General features: G+C 52.1%; 1 protein-coding gene across 3 annotated transcripts in view; it reads left to right on the plus strand.

Annotated features, from left to right (window-relative positions):
• Positions 1-20,371, plus strand: part of GALNT14 (polypeptide N-acetylgalactosaminyltransferase 14) — a 218,650-nt gene that overhangs the window by 154,773 nt on the left and 43,506 nt on the right. For all 3 annotated transcript variants that reach the window (XM_066378574.1, XM_066378576.1, XM_066378575.1), the window contains 4 exons: positions 3,390-3,488; positions 11,055-11,122; positions 13,669-13,734; positions 13,901-14,022. In XM_066378574.1, the coding sequence (XP_066234671.1) occupies positions 3,390-3,488; positions 11,055-11,122; positions 13,669-13,734; positions 13,901-14,022 (355 nt within the window). The remainder of the gene's footprint in view (positions 1-3,389; positions 3,489-11,054; positions 11,123-13,668; positions 13,735-13,900; positions 14,023-20,371) is intronic.

Raw genomic sequence — 20,371 nt, forward strand, 5'->3', positions numbered from 1 at the left:
GCCCCGCCTTACAGCAGCCTGGAGAGGTGAGAGGTCTGCCCACAGTCCCACAGCTGGTCAGTGGTGTCTGGACCCTCAGACCAGTGTAGCATGAGCTGCTTCACTTGTCACTCAGCCTGCGGGTCCAGGGCTGTGCTGTGACTAAGGACACTGTACCCCATTCTCCATCTGTCCATCTCTATCTCAGCCTGTGAGAACCAGCCCCTCCTCAGCCAGGAAGCCTGCTTCACCACCTTGGGCGGAGTCACGCCCACCTCTCTGCTCTCCCAGCCCCATGTGTGTGGGTCTCCTATGTCACCCTGGGCTCATTTACCTGTCTCCCAGCTGCATGCCTCCAAGACAGGAAAAGTGGTCCCTGGTCCCAAAAGTTCTCTAAATGATAACAACCTCCTGCACCAACTTGCCTCTGAATAACTTATGTCACAAAAGCTGGGGTTTAGTGGGGATCCCACTGCCCCCAGGGTATGGAGGAGAAGCCATCTCCAGGGCAGTGCCCTGAGCCTGGCTGGCGTGGACTTCTGAGTCACTCTGTTTGGTCTCTTTTTTCTCCTTGTCTCTGATGTAGACAAGGAGGCTCTGCTCTCAGCTTTATTACATCCCTGTAAAGGCACTGACCATGCAAGCTGCCACCAACCCCCCCCCCCCTCCAGGCCTCTCTGTGTCCTCAGGGACCCTGCAACACACCAGCCACCTGCCCTCTCCCTCCCCACTGTGCCCAACTTAGACCCAGGTCTGCGTCCACAGATAGGTAAGTCCAAGGCCTCGTCTCACTGGGGATCATTTTAAGACATTTTCCCTTCTCTTTCTATAATGGTTATCTAATATACAACAAGTTATCCCCAAAACTTAGTGGCTTGAAATAATAGGAAGCACTGACTATCTTCATAGACTCTGTGGGTCAGGAATTTAGAGCATCCGGGCTGAGTGGCTCTGGCTTGGAGCCACCGGAGCTGCTGTCATCTGGGGCTTGACTAGAGCTGGCGCACTCACTCCAGGCTGGCTCACCCATGCGGTGGGCTACCTGGTGCCGGCTGGGGCCTCAGCTCCTCTGCACGTGGGCATCTCGCCACACGGCTGCTTGAGTGTCTTCATGGCATGGCAGCTGGCTTCCCTCCAAGTGGTCAAGGCAAAGCCTGTAGTGCTTTTATGACTTAGCCTTGGAAGTCACACTCTGTCACTTCCATCCCATTCTATTGGTGTATAAGCTAGCCCTGATTTAGTGAGGGACAGAGCTGCACAAGGCAGGTGAGAATCCCTGGAAGCCATCTAGGAGGCTGGCTACCACACCTTTTAAAACCATAGAAGGCTAGGTCATCAGCTGACCTAGGAATGTATTTCCTGAATTTCCTTCTTCCTTTCTCTGTGAATGGGCATCTGGTATACTTAATCCTTATTCTAGGGATATGGAGATGGACTAGGGTCCTTCCCTAGAGGAACTCATAGTCAGATTGGGGGGACAGTCCCCCTTCAAGAAGTATGAGGAAAGAGATAATGTGCAGAGTTCTGGGAGCACAAAGGATAAGTATTACCCATCTGGGAGAGTATGGAATACCTTCCCAGCAGAGGAGACATTTGCTCTGGGTCTTGAAGGATGAGTAGGAGCTCATCAGGCAGAGAAAGGAGGAAGGATGTGGCTTCATGCAGAAGTACTAGTGTGAGCAGTGGCAGAGAGTTACGGAAGTATATTGAGGGGCAATTATGAAAGGTCTTGAAGGCTATGGTAGGGGGCTTGGATGTTGTACATCAGGAGGTACTGGAGGGCGTCAAGCCAGAGGAAGGCCCAGCCAGAGCTGTGTGGTGGACAGGAGATGACAGGCAGGGGCCAAGGCTGGAGGCAAGAACACTGGTCAGGAGGCTGTGGCAGGGGAGCCGTGGGAAGAGAGGGCAGAGCCGGGGGTGTTTTATTGGGAGGTAGAGTTGGCAGGATGAGGTGAGCACAGAAAGGCCTGCAGGTCATGACTTACCTTTTCCCCTGTCTCTCCCCCTGAAGCCTTTCTTTCCTAATTCTTGGCTCCTCGTGGGTGACCCACGCCCAGCCTGTGCTCAGGTCCTGAGCAGAACAGCCCACCTTTTTCAGAATTAATAGGCCAAAGGGATGTCAGGCCCCCTGGCTTAACAATGAGGTTCTGAAGTATAATATTTTAGGCCATAGACTTCTTTGAGAATCTACATAAAACTGTGAACCATCTTCCCAGAGGCGGGGGAAATACACATTTGCATACACAGCTATGCAAACAATTTCAGAGGGCTCACAGTCCCCTTGAAGTCCATCCTCGGGTTTCTGGACCCCAAATAAAAGTCTAGGAAGAAATTTGAATATGAAGAGAGGAAATGTTTAACTCACCAAATGTCTGTTATTTACTTCCGTGTTCAGTACCCCTCCCTGTAATTGGACAGCCCCTGAGAGAGCAAGAAACAGGAGAAAGTATTTACTCAGGGACAGTCCCTGGTGGAACCAGCCTCCCTCGGCAGGTTTATCTTCATTATTATAGTAATTTTTAGGCTGCGGGCTATAATTTTCACTTGCAGCAAGGTATTAAATTGGAAGTACCCCAGATGTAATTGTCATATGAAATGATCCTGGACGTGTGGAAATGAATCCTTTTCCAAGATGGGGTTTTCTTGTTTATGCCAGGGTTTGGGGTTCTGTCTTTTACTACATCAGGTTTTTATGGGGTAGGGAGGGCAGGAGGTTGGGGGTCAGCATGGTGTGGGGGGGTGGAGCTGCTGGCCCAGAACAGGTGCAGCCTCTGCCAGTTCGTTGAGCACAGAGTGGGGAGCAGAGCCCAACATTTGTGCAGCTACCAGGAACCACTGAGCCCTAACTGGGGCATGCGAGAAATCCCACACGTATGTTCTGTATCTCAGCTTAATTTGGCTCCAAGCCCATGTTCTCCCAAGGTGGTGGGAAATTGAGCTTCAGGCATTTTTTTTTTTTAAGAGGAAGAGATGAGAAGTGTCAACTCGTAGTTGCATCACTTTAGTTGTTCATGGATTTCTTCTCATCTGTCCCGTGACTGGGGGCTCTAGCTGAGCCAGTGACCCCTTGCTCAAGCCAGCAACTACGGGATCATGTCAATGATCATGCACTCAAGCTGGGGAACCTGTGCTCAAGCTGGCGACCTCAAGGTTTTGGACCTTGGACCTCAGCATCCCAGGCCGTTGCTCTGTCCACTGAGCCACCACCAGTCAGGCAGCTTCAGTCATTTGTGGAGCTCCCCAGCCCCTAAGCAGGCCCTGGGGTCTTGCCCAGGACTGTGTGGCCTGGGCAGCCCCCTCACGCACTGAGCATCTGTTTGTGCTAGTTACCACCACCATGCCCTGGGTTCCAGCCCCTGACGCCTGCTTCACCCCGAAGGTCTCAGTTGTCTCCTGCCTTCCTCCCCCAGCTGCACTGTGCTGATGTACTGCAGGGACCTGCCTGCCACCAGCATCATCATCACCTTCCACAACGAGGCCCGCTCTACCCTGCTCAGGACCATCCGCAGGTAGGACAGCCTTCCTGGGCGTCAGTGCTTGTTTGCTTGCTGGGGGCACTGGTCTTGTGAGAAGAATATCAGGCGTTTCTAACCACCTGCCAGACACTGTTCACCACACTCCACGGGCATCTACTCAGTCACTCCTCAGACTCCTGTGAGAGTGGCTATTCTCCCATTTCACAAGGGAAAGACAGAGGCCTGAGGTATTGGGTTACTTGTACAAGGTCACTGAGAGTCATCGAGGACCTATCAGAACCCTTGCCCTTGACCACTATGTAGACTGATTCTAGAACATGAGTCCTAATTTCACAGCTAACGAAGGAGCTGAGGCCCAAAGAGGCTGAGTGTGGCCTCCACCCCCAGCATCAGGCTGGGATCAGAACTCGGGTCTGCCCAGTGCCGCCTAGCCCTGCCACCTGCCTCTCCACAGCCCCCCACACCCGCCGAGGCCTGCAGTGCGGATCAGAGCAGCCCGACAGTAATGGCTACCATTTACTTTCCTGGCCACCGCTGTTTCAGCCCCAGGCCCTCTTGGGCCTCCCCATCCACTCTCAGCGCCCAGTCTGGGACATGCTGCCGCTCTTGTAGATAGGTCCTTGCTTCTATGGCCTGCGGACTGCGTGCATTTTTGATACGCAAAATTTCCAGCATCAGTTCCCTGCAGAACACTCCTTAAAACAGAGACAGGCCCCAGAGACTTGGCTGGCAACATGTTGCCCAGGTTCTCAGAAGGTCCTGGGTATTCAGCTCCCCCTCTCTATGCTCCCCTCTGGAGCCCCTCTGCCCAAAACCCCCTCTTCCCCACAGCCATCTGGCCCACCCCCTTTTGTCATTCACACAGTGGCATCTTAGCTAGTGGTGACGGCAGCTACTGGTCCCTAGGTTCCCTCGTGTGTAGGCATGCCTCGGTTGATGCTCTCAGCTGGGGAGGCAGGTGGCTAGCATTATGTCCACTTGACAGCTGAGGAAACTGAGGCTTGGAGGTACTAAATTCTCCTGTTACTCAGCTAGCTATGGAGAAGGAAGGTTTGGACCCTTGCACTCTGACCTAAGTTCTTCTCAGCAGCCTCAATAGGACCAGGCTAGTTGGCATGGGGACGTGGAGCACCCCTGGGGGAGGTGTTGGGACCAGGGGTGCACCCAGCCATGCCTCCAGCAAGAGAGTGGCTGGCCCTTGTGGGATCTTCACTCCCCTGGGATAGGCCCGTAGAGCCCTCCTGGAACTGCTAGGAGCACATCAGGCGATCTCCTGATCCCACAGAGGAGGAGGTGAGGTTAGAAGTGGATCAAGGAGGGGATAACCAAGCATGGCAACATCTCCTGTCATTTCCATGAACAAGCCACACCTTTCCTCTCTCCTTGCCTCACCTGCACGGCTGTGGGCAGGTGGGGAAGCGCCAAGTCGCAGGCGGGAGTCAGCAGTAGGGTCCCCCAAATGGTAGGTACCAAGTCTTCTGTGACACCTGTCACTCATGATGAATGTGCGCTGGGCGGGGTCAGTGCATCCCTTAGAAATGTCGGGGAGGACCTGCCCAAGGACAGGCCTTGGTCCGGCATTTCCCTCTGTCCCAGGGCAGCTGTTTGCTGTCCAGATGTCCTTAGCAACTGGCTGGCTGGGGCCTTCCACCAGCCGCTTGCCCTGTCTCCCCCGGCTTCTGCGTTCACCCCACAAGCTGCCTGATTTGAATTTGATTTTTCAAAAAGGCTTCAGCTTTGGACAAGAAAATGTGCCAATTCACTTGTCAGGTGTCACTGTGAGTCTCACGGTGGGCTAATAATGGACCTTTCTGATTTGTAAGCAAGTGTGGGGGGACAGGGATAAGGGGGTGGTTCCATTTACATGGGTCTGTTCTGGTGAAGAACAGAGATTGGGGGCCTTGCAGGCAGAGCAGGCACGTGGCGGCAGGGTACGGGTTCCACAGTGTCAGCCACAGCTCCACCTACAAGGGCGTGTCTGGGTGGGTCCACCAGGTGTTTCCACGAGGACACAGTAGCATCCAAGAGAAGCTCCTTGCCTTCCAGGCTGGCCTCTCCTCCTCCAAGGAGTGTCCTGATGCCAGGTACCTCTGTCCCCTCCAATGCGCATGCGCGCGCGCGCACACACACACACACACACACACACACACACACACACACATTTTCTCTCTCTCTCTCTCTCTCTCTCTCTCTCTCTCCTTCTCTTCCTTCTTTCTCTCTCTCACTGTTAGGGGAGTAAGCACTTGACCAACATTAGCTATCCTTATATCTGCACAGCTAGTGAGCATTCAAAAGAAAAGAGGCTTAGGGTAATTAAAGAGTATTACACTTAGAGTCTGAGGACCTGAGGTCAAGTCTCTACCCTGCCACTTCCTAGCCTTATGACTTTCAGCATGTCCCTAACCATCTCTATAAAGATGGTAATAAGGTATATTAGATGTTTCAAGTTCTGTTGCCTTTCCCACAATAAACCTTCCTCTTGGGGACGTCTCAGAAACATTTGGGGGACATTGTAATATGGAAGCCCTGGGCCCCGAGCTTCCCTAACACTAGGTTTATGTTCTTGGGGGCACTTCAGCTGCTGCCCTCAGATACTTCTTTCAGCTCAAAAGAAACATTTCTCCTTCTCTTCCTGCTGCTCCTGCATCCTACATAATAATGATGATACTTTTAAATAATATTAACAAGTTAAATATATGCTGAGCTTTAAGTCTAGAGAACACCTCACTGCAGTTGGGGCCCCATTGGGAGTCTGTGAAGTTCAGGTGCATGTGACAGACAAATGGGGGACAAGAGCCACGATGGGCTAGGAAGTGCAGGAGCCAGGACTCGGGGTTCCAGCTTCCTGTGTGGAAGGGGAGTGCAGCCAGTGCTGCGGCCCCAGCGCCTCTGTCCACCGGCCCGGGGGTCTATCTCCAAAGCCCTGGAGCCCTGCGCTCTGGGAGGAGGCCTGGGGCCCAGCGACATTATACTTTTCAGGAGGTACCCATGAAGTGCCAGACCACACACCCAGTTGCTGGGCATTTTGCTTAGAAAGCCCACGGACCTGTGTCCCGCCTCCCAGGGACTAACGATGTAAGCCAAGCCCCCGGCTCAGACCCAAGTGTAATGCAGAAAAGCAGCAGGACAGGGCCTAGAAGCCATGTGTGAACAAATGTGTGGTTACGTCACCATCAGACCGGATGGAAAGGAATTTTAGGGGTGGGGGAAAGGAAGATTATTTCTAGAAACTTCCATGGCCAGGTGTCATTTGCCTTTGGATTCGGTACCTCCTTCCACTCCCTGTCCTGTCACACAAATACGTCACTAGCTACTGAATGAGAAGCACTTCCTATCACTTCGCCATTCATGAGTTTTCTCCAAGGTGCCTTTTATCTTTTTTTTTTTTTTTTTGTATTTTTCTGAAGCTGGAAATGGGGAGAGACAGTCAGACAGACTCCCGCATGTGCCCGACTGGGATCCACCTGGCACGCCCACCAGGGGCAACGTTCTGCCCACCAGGGGGCGATGCTCTGCCCCTCCGGGGCGTCGCTCTGTCGTGACCAGAGCCACTTTAGCACCTGGGGCAGAGGCCAAGGAGCCATCCCCAGCGCCCGGGCCATCTTTGCTCCAATGGAGCCTCGGCTGCGGGAGGGGAAGAGAGAGACAGAGAGGAAGGAGAGGGGGAGGGGTGGAGAAGCAGATGGGCGCTTCTCCTGTGTGCCCTGGCCGGGAATCGAACCCGGGACTTCTGCACGCCAGGCCAACACTCTACCACTGAGCCAACCGGCCAGGGCCAAGGTGCCTTTTATCTTTGATAGTCTAGAGTTCTGGCGGCCAGGTCCTCAAAAGGGAAATATTTACAAGGAACTTGGAGAGGGGGCTGCTCTTCCTCCCCCCAGCACTTGGCCAGGCCTTCGCCCCTCTGCTCATGCCTGCCCAAACACTGACCCCCTGAGCTCCTGAGTTAGCTGGAGGGCTGTCAGCGGGACAGGCACACATGGCAGAGGGCGAGGGAGGACACTCAGAACCAGGTAGAGGCATGATGGAGTGGGTGATGAGGGGAGGGAGAAAGAATCACGACGCAGGTGAATTAGGGGGCTTTTCTCCATTAAGGAGAGAGAGAAAAAGCCTCAGAAAAGGGTTTATGTTTGGGGTTGCAGCGGGTCCCTGTGTGTATGTGAAACCCAGGGTTGTCTACTTCCTTAGGGGGCATCCTTTGGCTCTACACCCCCCATGGGGAGAGGCAGGTCATAACTACTTTGTATGATTGTGGGGAAGAGCGAATGAACTCAGGTAGGTAAAGGCTTTGATACGATACCTGGTACCAGTTGAGCCTGTACAGGTGACGACAGGTGATGTGCCTCCAGTGGGTAGGCAGCCATGTTCTAATGCAGTCTCACACTTGAGCAGGTGTCGAAACTCCTGGAGGGCTTGTTGGAACATGGTTCTGTGGGCCCCGCCCCCAGATAGTCTAGCTCAGTAACTCTGGTGCGGGGCCTAAGAATACGCTCCCACGTGACACTGATGCTACTGGCTCCTGGATCTCACCTTGAAAACCAATATCGTCATTATCCATACTCCGATTCCAAGAGCGGCTGCCGTGCGCCAGGCCCAACGCTGAGCGCCTGTCGTGCAGCTGAGGGAGCTGTGGTGCTGAGGGTGCAGTACTTGCTGAAGCTCTCTGGCCAGTGAATGGAGGACGGGCAGGTACAGCGCTGCCACCCAGACAGCCTGAGTCCAGAGCGAGTCAACTTCTGAACCAGCCTCGGGTCTTCATTCCACTGTATTTTGGAGTGTTTGATAAACCCTGCCTGCAAATAGCACCGTGGTGTTCACAAAGCAATTTCAAATACATTTCCTCATTTCGTACGCACAAAGGCCTGTGAAGTAGGTCAAGTATTAATATCTCCTGCCTTTACAAGGGAAATGTAATTACAGATGGAAAGGAAGGCGGCCCGGCATCCTGTTCAGGATTGCATAGCTCGCAGGCGGTGGAGGCCGCCGGGCCTCCCACACTGCCCACACCGCCAAGCCCACCGTTTCTCAGGGTGCTCCGTGTGGGCCCCACGGGCAGGGCAACAGGCAGAAAGCAGAAGGTGTAGCTGCCACCTGCACAGCCATCCTCGGCTGCAGAGGTGAGCTGTGTGTCGGAGACTCCATTACAGAATAATTCCCAGGCAGAGTGTGACCTGGATATGCCAGTGAGGTGAGCACTCACCCCCAGGCTGAGGCTGGGTAAGGAATGGGCACGGAGCAGCCCCAGGGGCTGAGGCAGGGAAAACACATGCTCAGCTGCGCCCTCGGGAAGGGAGGGCTGCCCTGCTGCGCAGGGGCTGGTGTTCTGCTGGCCAAGAAGTGATCAGAGCAAGGGAGGAGGACCTGAGCAGCCAGGGTCAGGTGACGGGAGTGGCGGTGGGGATGGAAAAGGAGGGGCCCCTGGGTTGGCTGGGCCTTTCTCCTTCACCAGCCACCCCAGGGGTCCAGAGTGCCAGCCCAGCCCAGGTCCTCCCAACCCAGAGCCACTTCTACGGAGCCCCTGTCCTCACTCCAATTGCTCTGATTAGAGGAGCAAAAACAAGCCAGGTGTTACCAGGAAATGGCCTAATTAGCACTTACTGCTGAAGATTTTTTTTTCTCTCTTATAAACCCTGGACGTTTTTTTATTCACTAATCATCTCTCAGTTCAACCAGCACAGAGCCACACGCGATTTACCTTTTGATGTTCGCAGAAGAGAACTCTTGAATTTCAAAGAGCCGGCAGGGATTTGGGGAATGGCATGCAGAAGCTGCAGCCATAATCAAACCTCATTAGAGGGGTATTCTTCAGGCGGGTTTTTCCCTCTCTTTCCACCTCCCCCCCACACCCTCACCCCCCCCCCCCTTTATCGGGCTGGTTGTTGAGTTTGCTTGTGCTTTCTTTCTTTCTGATGGATCGTGGTGAAGGTCTCCTCCCACCACCTCCTGCCGCTGCCCTGGTTCCTACCGCCCAACAGTGGGCTCAAGGCTTGATGTTGGGGGTCCTCTTTCTGCCTGACACCCATTGCCATGGTGAGAATTAAGGCTTCATAAACAAAAGTAGCTCCAGGCAAGTTTCTGCTCCTGCTTAGAAAGGGGGCTCACCAGAAACAGGGCTAGAACGGTCCTCCTGAGAGGAGGAGTGCACATAGCACCTCTGCCAGCACCTGTCTGAACCCCCTCCCCAACCCACGGGCGGCTCTGGGCATCCCATGGTGGGCGATGTGGCCCAGGAGTGTTTCTGAGGAGCCATGTGGTTTGGAGGCATTCAGGAAGAGCGGGATCTAGCCATCTCAGTCAGGCCTGACACCCAGGGTGAACTCTGAAACCCCAGCCTTGCTCTGGGAAAAAAAGAGCCACAGCATAGGAGGGGAAATGAAGCCAATTCAAGAAATCATTATGATGCACAAAAATAGCAATAATTGCTACAACGTTTCCTCATTTAGTGCCAGACACCCTGCTAAATGCTTTAGCTATGTTTTTGTTCTTTAAATCTTCTAGCAGCCCTGTGAAGTGGCTGCTACTATATTCCCATTTTATAGATGGAGATATTTTACTGCACAGAATAGTTAAGTAACTTACCCCAGATCACACAGCTTATAGTAAATAGCTGCTCAGCCACAAGCTTCTGGAAGGCAGAGCTCACGTCTTCTTTGTTCCTCCTCCCACACACAGTGCTGAGTATGTAGTAGGTATGCACTAAATGTCCCTGGGGGGGATTATTATGGGCCAAGGAGCTGTGCTGGACTGGCAATACCTAGGTAACTTGGCAAGGATATGACCTGTCCCTGGAAATAGGACCATCTCCAGGGGCCAGCAAAACCAACCCGCAGGGTCAGGCAGCAGTGAAAGTGGCAGGAAGCTTCAGATACAAACCGCTGAGGAATCCCAGAGGAGGAAGCAATTAATTCTCACTAAGTGGATTGGATAGCCGTTGGAGAGGAAGTGCCATTTGAACTGGTCCTTGTGGCCGAGGACGGGCATTTCAAGCCCTGGCAGCAGTAGGGAAGCAGGCTGTCAGTTATGAATGAGCAGGGTGGCTCCAGGTAACGGTGTGAGCAGGCTGCAGACGGGGGCAGGCCTTGAAGAACACACCGAGGGGGTGGGGTGCAGCTAGCAGGGGGCCACTGAGGGGCGTTTGTCAAATGATTTATTTGCATCAGCAAGGAAAGTCACACAGTCAGAAACCAGGTCTGTGCTCCAGAAAGCTCACTTGGAAGGCCACAGGACAGCCTGCACGGGTCAAGGTTACTGTAGTAAACTGTACAGTAGAGGTTGGAGCAGATAGAACAGGTGAAAGTGATTTGAGTGCCGTTTCCAAGTCAAACCCAGCCAGTCTTGGTCACTGATTTGGTGTGCGGTTTCAGGGAGGGGGTGGTGCTGGGGATGACTTCTGCAGTTCTGTGTTGGTGCTGGGCGGGTGGTGGTGGCACTCACCAAGACAAAGCAGAGTGCTGTGCCAGGGAGCGGTGGGTCTGAGCACGCCCTTTGGCTGCTCTGAGTTTTCCTTCCGCAAATGCAATGGTGTCTATTTAAACCTCGATTTAATGCATATATTTGCCAGTAGAAGTCATAATGATCTTTCCTCCTTCCATTTCACAGCGTATTAAACCGCACCCCTATGAACCTGATCCAGGAAATCATATTAGTGGATGACTTCAGCAATGACCGTAAGTAACATCGCTCCCTCGCTCTGTGGACACAAATGTCTGTTTCAGCCCCTGACTGACAGGCAGAGGCAAGCCCTGGTTCTCTGGGGAAGGAGGAAAGCCTGGATTTATAGCAGGAGTGGAGACTGTGAGTGTCCATGCAGGGCTCAAGAAGGAGATAAACCCTACCTTTGGAAAACAAGCTCTTGGGTTCTCTGCTATGAGTCCTTGAGGACCTAAGCGGGTAAATTTAGTAGATTCTTGACTGGATTGGTGTCCATATACATTTGTGTCACTCACTGTTCCTTAATCTATATTCCTGGACATGGGAACTGAACCCTCAAAGGTACCCAGAGCCCAGAAGCAATTATACATATCACCGACGATTCCCGTCTGGGACGCTATGATAATCTGCTAGCCTGAGCTGAGGCCAGCATACCCTCCCCTTTCATTCCTGTGGGGGACTGGGTGGGCCCTGCCTTTCAAATCCCCACGGAGGCATCTTGTCACCTGGCCATGACACAATGAGCAGCTGCCTTCCAACCCTGCAAACCCCTGGTCATCACTGTTTTCTAGTTGTGATATTCAAGAACCTGGGTCCCACGCAAATTCACACTCAAAATTTGTTGCTGTGACAATGAACTACTCAGAGTAGCAAACCTGTCATTTGGTTCCCGCTCCTCATATGGGGTACCACTTGTTGCGGTGACAATGACTCCTTGGGACCAGATGAAATGCACTGAGGGGAGGCAACAGTCCTGGACAGAAGATCAAAGGACTGAAGCCCTGTTCCCAGCCTTACTCAGATATTTATTCACAAGTACAAATAACTCAAGGAAGCAGACAGGCAAAGTTTTCAGGGAGAGAAGTAAAGAACAAGAACATGCGGGCTTCTAATCTCTGTTCTGAGAGCCTAAATATTTCTTGTAGCTGAACCTTATCCTGCTGTTTTGCTGTTTCCAGCACACACTGTTTCCAGTATGGGCCAGAGAGGCCCCTCGACTCTTGTTGGCTCAGGGCTTTCATCCTAAGACAGAGCCTCTCTGTCTCTGATTGTTTATCCTAACCCTGCAAGTCTTCACAGCATATTCCTACACAAATCTACTTTCCTCAAGAAAAGTTTGCGTGTGTTTTCAAACAGTACTTATGGAGAAGCCTTGTTAGATTTTAATCAAGTATTAATAGTGCCGACACCTCTTCTGAGAGCCAGGGGTACAGTGCCAGGCAGTGAACCACACCCAGGCAGGATTACGCCTTCCTAGTGACACACCAGGGGAAGCAGACAAAGGCCACTGGGGACATCTCCAACTCTCTCTTGGGAGTTGGAGCTGTCCCCACTAGTGCTGATGCTGGAGGCTGGGTATAGGAGCCATGGCCACGCTGGGGTCTGCTGTAGGAAGGCTGGAAGCCCGCATCTGTGACGGAGTTTCAGAGCCTTGGGAATAATACATGAGTCAGCTCTGCACCAGCTCCACACTGGACCTGAGTGCCGAACTCAGCGATCTGATCTCCTTTCCCCAGTGAGGAAGGGGTTGGAGATAGGGAGGCACTGAGGCTGGAGAAGGCAGTACTGCTAGACTCACTTTAGAAGCAGAACAGCCTGGTGGTTAGAGCATGGACTCCGGAGCCAGACTGCCTGACATCAAATCCTAGACCTGTCACTTACTCTTACTAGGTAAGTGTCTTGGGCAAATTATTAACCTCGATGCATCTCCATTTCCTCGACTATAAAATGAAGATAATAATAATAATAATAGATATGGTTTGTGTAAGGATTTAAATATGTTAACACATTTAACGTGCTTAGAACAGTACCTGGCCCCACGGAATCCTCTGAGTCTTTGCTGTTGCTCAGTGGAGTCCTGAGCCACGCAGAGCGGCTAAGACTGATAAACCAACGAAGCAAAACCAGAATGGTGGGATCAGGATACAGATAGAGCTCAGCACCAAGGGATGGTGAGCCAGAGGGTTGCTGGGGCCGCAGGCAAGCTAGGGGACGACCCCGGCACGTGCCTAAGGTGGGGTCCCTCGCCCATCCCGGCACAGTTTCCTGTGGGAGGGAAAGTTGGACCAGTTCTGTGTGATTGAAGATACTCTGGACAGACCCCTTACCAGTTGGGGTCTCCAGTACGTATTAAGAGTCCATGGTTGGAAAGGAAACTCCCAAATCCATCTCATCCATTCTCTGGCCTCCCAGCAGTTTTTCCCAGACCCCACCAAAGTGAATAGGACTTTTATCTCATGCTTTGAATGAGCTGGAGAAGAAGAGAAATGTCCCCAGGTGACCATGCCAAGAATTCCCATCTGGAAGTGTTTTCCAGCAAGTATGCAGGTGCTACTGTGACCTGCTCCGTAGAGGCCCCCTTGAATTAACTTTGCATGGACCAGGCCACATCATATATTGATAGCCATGGTCAGTGTGCCCCTTCCGAAGGTCACAGGAACCCTGGAGTCAAGGCAGGGCTCTGTAGTCGGCAGTGGGGACAGCAGGCAGGGATGCCTTACCCACACTTCAGGTTCACCTATTTCCCCAGGTGCTCACTTCACATAACCCTCTGTCTTCTCAGCTGGTGACTGTGAAGAGCTCATCAAGCTGCCCAAGGTGAAATGCTTACGTAACAACCAGCGGCAAGGTAGGGCTGCGCAGTGGGCGGGACCCGGGGCTGCGAGGGGAGGGAGTCGTGTGCGCATGCTTGGGGGTGTGTCCTGTGTATGGGGAGAAAACTGAGTGGTTCCTCTGTGGGCCTGCTGGAAGATGGAGCGACAGGGGCGCCACTCGGCCACGTGTCCTCACTGCAGGTCTGGTCCGGTCCCGGATCCGGGGTGCTGACGTTGCCCAGGGCACCATTCTGGCTTTCCTCGACAGCCACTGTGAGGTGAACAGGGACTGGCTGCAGCCCCTGCTGCACAGGGTCAAAGAGGTGAGTGAGGCCACGGGGAGCAGAGGGGCCCACACCCCACGTCTGCAGGCTCCATCACGCTCCGGACTTCAGATATGTCCCCAGACCCCCTGGGAGGTGGATGGGACAGATTGCCGTCCCTGTTTTATAGGTGGGGAAACTGAGGTAGAGCAGCCTGCTCAGGCTCATACAGCAGACAGGTCTTTGTATCATCACATTGTCACCCATGGGCCCGCAGGCAGGGCTGCCAGCAGCCGGCACATGTCACACACAGCTTCCTGGCCTAGAGAACTAACCGCTTAAAACTATTTCTCCCAAATGATAGAAGGTTCCAGAAAGGGAGCCCTAGTGAGTGCCTTTGTGAAAAGGAGGCAGCAGAGTTCCCCAGGCCTCATTTATCCAACGTGTGGTTCTTGCCACCACCCACATGCCACCCTCACCCAATGGCCGAAGCAAGGTGGTCTAGATGCGGAGAATTACATTCCTTGCCTCTCTCTAGTGATGTATTACTCTAGAATTTTGTATTCTTTCTCTCTCTATGCCTCAGGTGTTTTCTTGAAAGTGAAAATATTTTTAGGGATTTTCCCATCATTATTTTATATTCTCAAAAGTCTATCCACCCTGGTCAGGATGTCATAGGTGCTGATGTGGATTAGCATTTGTGCTGTTCATTTCTTTCTGGGTTATGAGTCCTACAGCTGTTGTGTGAAATAGGAGGTTGGGTACTTTTTATATACTCACATCCCAGATGAAGACAGTCCTGGGGGGAATACATAACTTGGGCTGATATTCCCTAGCTGGTCCCGCCGTGTTGCCTGTGCTGTGGCTATTTCCTCCCGCTCTTCCCACTTTCTTATTATATCTTCAGCACTGACCTGCAAAATGACAGTGCTGAGAGGGTTAAAGAATTGGGGTGTCTAAACTGCTTTGAGGGCTGGGAGCTCCTTACCAACTTCCTTCACCCCCCTGAGAGAAGCTCAGTGGGGCCACAAAGTTCTCACACGTGGGCCCACATGTTAAAACCCACCCCGTGACCTCTTTCCCTGAGCTGCTTAGAAAAATCTCCTCACCCCTTTTTTAAACATTATCTTGGCAAAGAGGTCTGGACTGAGAAATAGTAGGATGAACGGACCGTCCAGGAGGGGCTGCGCCTGGCTCTGGAGACCCTTACGAATCCGCCCTCCCTCTGGGCTCAGTCTGCACCCACAGGGCTCCTCCCCGGTCTCACCACGCCTGCTCTCTGAGTGCACCCCAAATCCCTGCTGATCCATCTCTGACCCCACCCTTCTTGTCCCTGGATGCCCTTCCATCCTCTCCGCAGACCCCTTTGTCTTCAGGACATCGTCCATATCGCCCCTCCTCCAGGAGGCCTTTCCTGGCTGGCTGGCCAGTGGGGATCATTCCAGGAAGAATTGCCCACAGGACCCTGCAGTTTGCTTTTCTGGGTCTATTACTCTGTCGCTCCTAACAGACTACAGCCCGTTGGGGGCACCAGTCACCTCCTTATTGTTGCCCTGACTATTGTGGAATCAGTGCTCAGTGGTCAGAGACGATACTAAGGAAGCCAGAAGCAATGGGGAGGTGATGAGTTTGCAGCAGGAGGAAAGCAGGCTCGCTTCCTGCCTCTGAACAGACAGACATTTATTGAGCATCTATTTTGAGTAGAGTTGCAAAGGAGGGAAACTCATCTTAGGCACTTAACCTTTAGTTCATCAACCCGGAAGCACTTAGAACCCTTTGTTTAGGGGGTTTATAGAGGCTTCATTACAGAGGCATGGTTGATTAAATCATTGATCATTGGTGATTGAACTCAATGTCCAGTGTCTGAACCCTCCTTGAGGTGGGACTGGGGGAGCTTGAGGAAGAAATGAGGAGGGCAGCAGTGGGGGTGGAGGTGTAAGTCCTAGCCTTCTAATCACCTGGTTGGTCCTCCAACAACTGGCCCCCATCTGCCAAGAGTCCCTAATTAGCATAAACTCGGGTATTTTGAAAGGGGCTTTTGAAGACAAGATGCTCCTCTTACCCCATTTTCTCAGAAAGTTACAAGGGTTTTAGTAGATCTGTCTGATGATCCAGGAACAAAAGCCAAATATATAAGGTCTACCGAAAAGTTCTGTTCGTTTTTGGAATAAAACAAAATATAAATTTTTCTTACCGTTCAATAAACTTTACTAAATAATATATTTCCACACCAATCCTATCTTCCGAATATGGTCCGAAATGGTTTGCTGAGCTGAATTAAGCCTTTCTGCAATCTCCGATGTTGTCAGAAAAGGATCTTGCTCCAACATGGTCTTAACAACATCGTCATCGATCAAAGATGGTCGCCCAGAACGTGGCTTATCAGAAGGGTCGAAGTCACCTGTTTCGAATTTTTCCAACCATCTTCTGCATGTCCTATCAGAAACTGTACCTTCACCAAACACTTTCAATAAATTTCTACATGCTTCTATAGCATTTCTTCCTTGTTGATATTTGTAAAAATTACAGTGGCGTAAATGAACTTTATCAGTAGCCATGGGTACACTATGGCTTCACACATAAGACTAATGTGAATCAACTTTGTTTTAATTTGCTACGTCAGTATGTATACATTAAGTGATAAAAATAGAGAGGCACACGTGCGCCAAATAAACATGTGCTTACGTGTCGAAACTTGTTGTGATAGAAACGGACAGAACTTTCCGGTAGACCTTATATATTCCTACTATATCACATCATCACAGCATAGACATTTTGTTTATCCATTCATCCACTGATGGACATTTGTGTTGTTCCCCTTCTTACTATTGTGAATAGTGCTACTGCAAACATTGGTGTGCAAGTTTTTATTTGAGTTTCTGTTTTTAATTCTTTGCGGGTATATCCCAAGAATTGGAATTGCTGGGTCATATGGTAGCTCGGTGTTTGCAGGGGTCCCCAAACTTTTTACACAAGGGGCCAGTTCACTGTCCCTCAGACCGTTGGAGGGCCGCCACATACAGTGCTCCTCTCACTGACCACCAATGAAAGAGGTGCCCCTTCCGGAAGTGCGGCGGGGGGCAGATAAATGGCCTCAGGGTGGACGCATGCGGCCCTTGGGCCATAGTTTGGGGATGCCTGATCTATAGGGTCCCCCAGGATGACGCATCCCTGCAGGATGTGTTCAGGGAAGCTTTGCTTTCCTCAGACTGCCTTGATGAACCTGCCAGGCCCTTTTCATTCCTGGGGTCTGAGTCCATCTCAGAAGCCTTCTCTGAAAAATGCTCTCATTTCTGCATCAGTGGCCAGCCTTACCAGTAGGCTGGGGAAGCCTTCATCACCTCCATCTTCCCTGTGAGTGTTGCTTGCCACCCAGGGCTCCTCCTCTGGGAATCGTTTGGCCCCCCAAGACTGAGCTCAGCCTCCCAGCCCAAGATCCCGGTTTCCACCACTCTCTGACCTAAAGCTTTTGTAGCAGAGGGTTGGTCAGAAAATCCCCAGACAGTGGTCCTTGGCCAGACCGTGACAGCTGATGACCAAATGGTCCCACTGAGACATCTCTTTCAGGATAAAGAGTGTGGGTGAGTGTCAGCCCGTGTTTCCACGTGTCTTTGTGTCTTGTCTCAGAGTAAAACGTGATTTGATCTTTTGAGTGAAAGTGAAAATTTTAAGCTATAATTGGGGTTTGGGATTTTCAAAAATAGAAAAGAGATAAGAAAGAGGCTGGGTTTGAGCTGTCAGAAGCTGTCCTCGGCTGGTGTTTTCCACACAGAAAATCTCAACCTCCTTTCTCTCCCCTTCAATTATGCAATGACGCTTGAAACAAGCACCACGTTGAGTGGTTTTCTTTTTTCTTTTTTTTTTTTTAACATAGTCTTCTTTATTTCCTTCCTCATCTACATATTTTTTACTAGAAAAAAATATTTTTAAGAAATTTCAATCCTGTAGCAGTTGGTAAATTGATATAAATAATGGCTTACATATGCTTTTGCATGCTCTCCCCTGTTATTTCTTGCAAAAGCCCTGTTGGGAAGGCAAAACAGTTTTGCAAATACTAATTTGCCCTTGCTTCGTAAGTGAAGAATCAGAGCTCCTCATTATGCGCTGATTTGTTTAAGGTGATGTGTATTTCAGATGGCAGAACCCAAATAGGAACCCAGGTCTCCTGTCTCAGCAGCATCTCCTTGAAGGTCCTCTCCTGCCCCTTACCCCTCCGTCCAGGCTACCTGGGAGACCTCATTGTAAAACTCCTCATCTGGTCACCACCTTCCCTAGGCTGTGAGGTCTTACTCATTGTACCTGCCACAGTCCGAACCCATAGTAGGTGCTCAGTAATGCTTGTTGCAGAAATGAGTGAATGGTAGTCTCCCAAGAGTTTCTTGATTCACAGTGTGGTTTTAATTTTATGAATAGGTGGAGAAATGAGAGGTATGACGGCAGGGGTGATTGATGGCCATTGGCTTCCCAGCAGAGGGGCAGGGCTTAGGCTTGGATTTGAGAGGGGAGAAGATGGGAGCGTAGTTCTGGGTCTGGCAGGGATTCCTGTGGACCTAAGCCTCCTGGGGCATGCAGGCGGGGACCTGTGTGAATATCTTTACAGAAAACGCCTCCATCCCTGAGCTTACAGAGGGAGAGGCTATCTTGCTCAGCTGTAATTGATCCACTGCTTTGCTGCCAGCCATTGACATAGTGCCCTCAGCAGGAATTAATGGATGGCCTCTTTTAGCCAACATCAATTGAACACCTGCTGCCCACAAGGCTCTGGGCTGAGGCTGAGGGATACAGCAGCAGAGCAGCTACTGACCCCCCCTCCCAGGGTCACTCAGAGAGGTGTCCTGGCTTCGATGGGCATTTATAAAGTCTCCTGCAGACCCCTCTTCCCAGGGTCACTCAGAGAGGTGTCCTGGCTTCGATGAGCATTTATAGAGTCTCCTGCAGACCCCCCCTCCCAGGGTCACTCAGAGAGGTGTCGGGGCTTCGATGGGCATTTATAGAGTCTCCTACTGACCCCCCCCTCCCAGGGTCACTCAGAGAGGTGTCCGGGCTTCGATGGGCATTTATAGAGTCTCCTACTGACCCCCCCTCCCAGGGTCACTCAGAGAGATGTCCTGGCTTCGATGGGCATTTATAGAGTCTCCTGCAGACCCCTCTCAAGATCAAGGCTTCGATGGGCATTTATAGAGTCTCCTGCAGACCCCTCTCAAGGTCAAGGCTTCGATGGGCATTTATAGAGTCTCCTGCAGACCCCCCCTCCCAGGGTCACTCAGAGAGGTGTCCTGGCTTCGATGGGCATTTATAGAGTCTCCTGCAGACCCCCCCTCCCAGGGTCACTCAGAGAGGTGTCCTGGCTTCGATGGGCATTTATAGAGTCTCCTGCAGAACCCCCCTCCCAGGGTCACTCAGAGAAGTGTCCGGGTTTCGATGGGCATTTATAGAGTCTCCTGCAGACCCCCCCTCCCAGGGTCTCTCAGAGAGGTGTCTGGGCTTTGATGGGCATTTATAGAGTCTCCTGCAGACCCCCCCTCCCAGGGTCACTCAGAGAGGTGTCCGGGCTTCGATGGGCATTTATAGAGTCTCCTGCAGACCCCCCCTCCCAGGGTCACTCAGAGAGGTGTCCGGGCTTCGATGGGCATTTATAGAGTCTCCTGCAGACCCCCCCTCCCAGGGTCACTCAGAGAGGTGTCCTGGCTTCGATGGGCATTTATAGAGTCTCCTGCAGACCCCCCCTCCCAGGGTCTCTCAGAGAGGTGTCTGGGCTTTGATGGGCATTTATAGAGTCTCCTGCAGACCCCCCCTCCCAGGGTCACTCAGAGAGGTGTCCGGGCTTCGATGGGCATTTATAGAGTCTCCTGCAGACCCCCCCTCCCAGGGTCACTCAGAGAGGTGTCCGGGCTTCGATGGGCATTTATAGAGTCTCCTGCAGACCCCCCCTCCCAGGGTCACTCAGAGAGGTGTCCTGGCTTCGATGGGCATTTATAGAGTCTCCTGCAGACCCCCCCTCCCAGGGTCACTCAGAGAGGTGTCCGGGCTTCGATGGGCATTTATAGAGTCTCCTGCAGACCCCCCCTCCCAGGGTCACTCAGAGAGGTGTCCTGGCTTCGATGGGCATTTATAGAGTCTCCTGCAGACCCCTCTCAAGGTCAAGGTTTCGATGGGCATTTATAGAGTCTCCTGCAGACCCCCCCTCCCAGGGTCACTCAGAGAGGTGTCCTGGCTTCGATGGGCATTTATAGAGTCTCCTGCAGACCCCCCCTCCCAGGGTCACTCAGAGAGGTGTCCGGGCTTCGATGGGCATTTATAGAGTCTCCTGCAGACCCCCCCTCCCAGGGTCACTCAGAGAGGTGTCCTGGCTTCTATGGGCATTTATAGAGTCTCCTGCAGACCCCTCTCAAGATCAAGGCTTCGATGG

The sequence above is a fragment of the Saccopteryx leptura genome, chromosome 3 (genome assembly GCF_036850995.1).
Source record: "Saccopteryx leptura isolate mSacLep1 chromosome 3, mSacLep1_pri_phased_curated, whole genome shotgun sequence".
Lineage (NCBI taxonomy): Eukaryota > Metazoa > Chordata > Mammalia > Chiroptera > Emballonuridae > Saccopteryx > Saccopteryx leptura.